We start from the raw sequence: 1045 nt of genomic DNA on the forward strand, positions 1-1045 counted from the left end.
CTACCGCCGTCCACCGCCGTCCACCGCCGTCCACCACTGTCCACTGCCGTCCACCGCCGTCCACCACCGTCCACCGCCGTCCACCGCTGTCCACCGCCGTCCACCGCCGTCCACCGCCGTCCAACGCTGTCCACCACCGTCCCCTGCCGTCCACCGCCGTCCACCGCCGCCCACCGCCGTCCACCGCCGTCCACCGCCGTCCACCGCCGTCCACCGTCGCCCACCGTGTCCCCCGCCGTCCACCGCCGTCCCCCGCCATCCACCGCCGTCCAACGCCATCCACCGTCGCCCACCACCGTCCACCACCGTCCAACACCGTCCACCGTCGTCCACCGTCGTCTACCGCCGTCTACCACCGTCCACCGCCGTCCACCGCCGTCTATTACCGTCCACCGTTGTCCACCTCCATCCACCGCCGTCCACCGCCGTCCACCACCGTCCACCGCCGTCCACCGCCGTCCACCACCGTCCACCGCCGTCCACCACCGTCCACCGCCGTCCACCACCGTCCACCGCTGTCCACCGCCGTCCACCACCGTCCACCGCCGTCCACCGCCGTCCACCACCGTCCACCACCGTCCACCACCGTCCACCGTCGTCCACCGTCGTCTATCGCCGTCCACCACCGTCCACCACCGTCCAACGCCGTCCACCGTCGTCCACCGTTGTCCACCGTCGTCCTCCACCGTCCACCACTGTCCACCACTGTCCACCGCTGTCCACCGCCGTCCACCACCGTCCACCACCGTCCACCACTGTCCACCACCGTCCACCTCTGTCCACCGTCGTCCACCACCGTCCACTACTGTCCACCACCGTCCACCGCTGTCCACCGCCGTCCACTACGGGACATACCCAAGCCACGGACTAATTTTCGTCATGCTCGGAGAACTGATTAAGACGCAGTGAGCCTCAGATGCCATGATTTCCCCCCACTACGACTTTCCCATACCCGCAAGACACTTCACCTCCAGAGGTGCCTCCATAATATTATAGTCGCTCCAGACCCAACATCAATAGTGCTGGGCCCTTTGGTAGTAAGGAG

General features: G+C 67.8%; 1 protein-coding gene across 1 annotated transcript; it reads right to left on the reverse strand.

Annotated features, from left to right (window-relative positions):
* On the reverse strand, positions 1 to 279 carry LOC138371669 (protein FAM98B-like). Its single transcript, XM_069336671.1, has one exon. The coding sequence runs from the start codon at positions 277 to 279 to the stop codon at positions 1 to 3; it is 279 nt and encodes a 92-aa protein (XP_069192772.1).
* Between the last annotated feature and the right edge of the window lie 766 nt (positions 280 to 1045).

This window comes from Procambarus clarkii, chromosome 4, assembly GCF_040958095.1.
Source record: "Procambarus clarkii isolate CNS0578487 chromosome 4, FALCON_Pclarkii_2.0, whole genome shotgun sequence".
Taxonomy (NCBI): Eukaryota; Metazoa; Arthropoda; class Malacostraca; order Decapoda; family Cambaridae; genus Procambarus; species Procambarus clarkii.

What these genes read in the sequence shown, in the direction of transcription:
- LOC138371669 (XM_069336671.1), bottom strand. Translation starts at nt 279, where the DNA reads ATGGCGTTGGACGGCGGTGGATGGCGGGGGACGGCGGTGGACGGCGGG.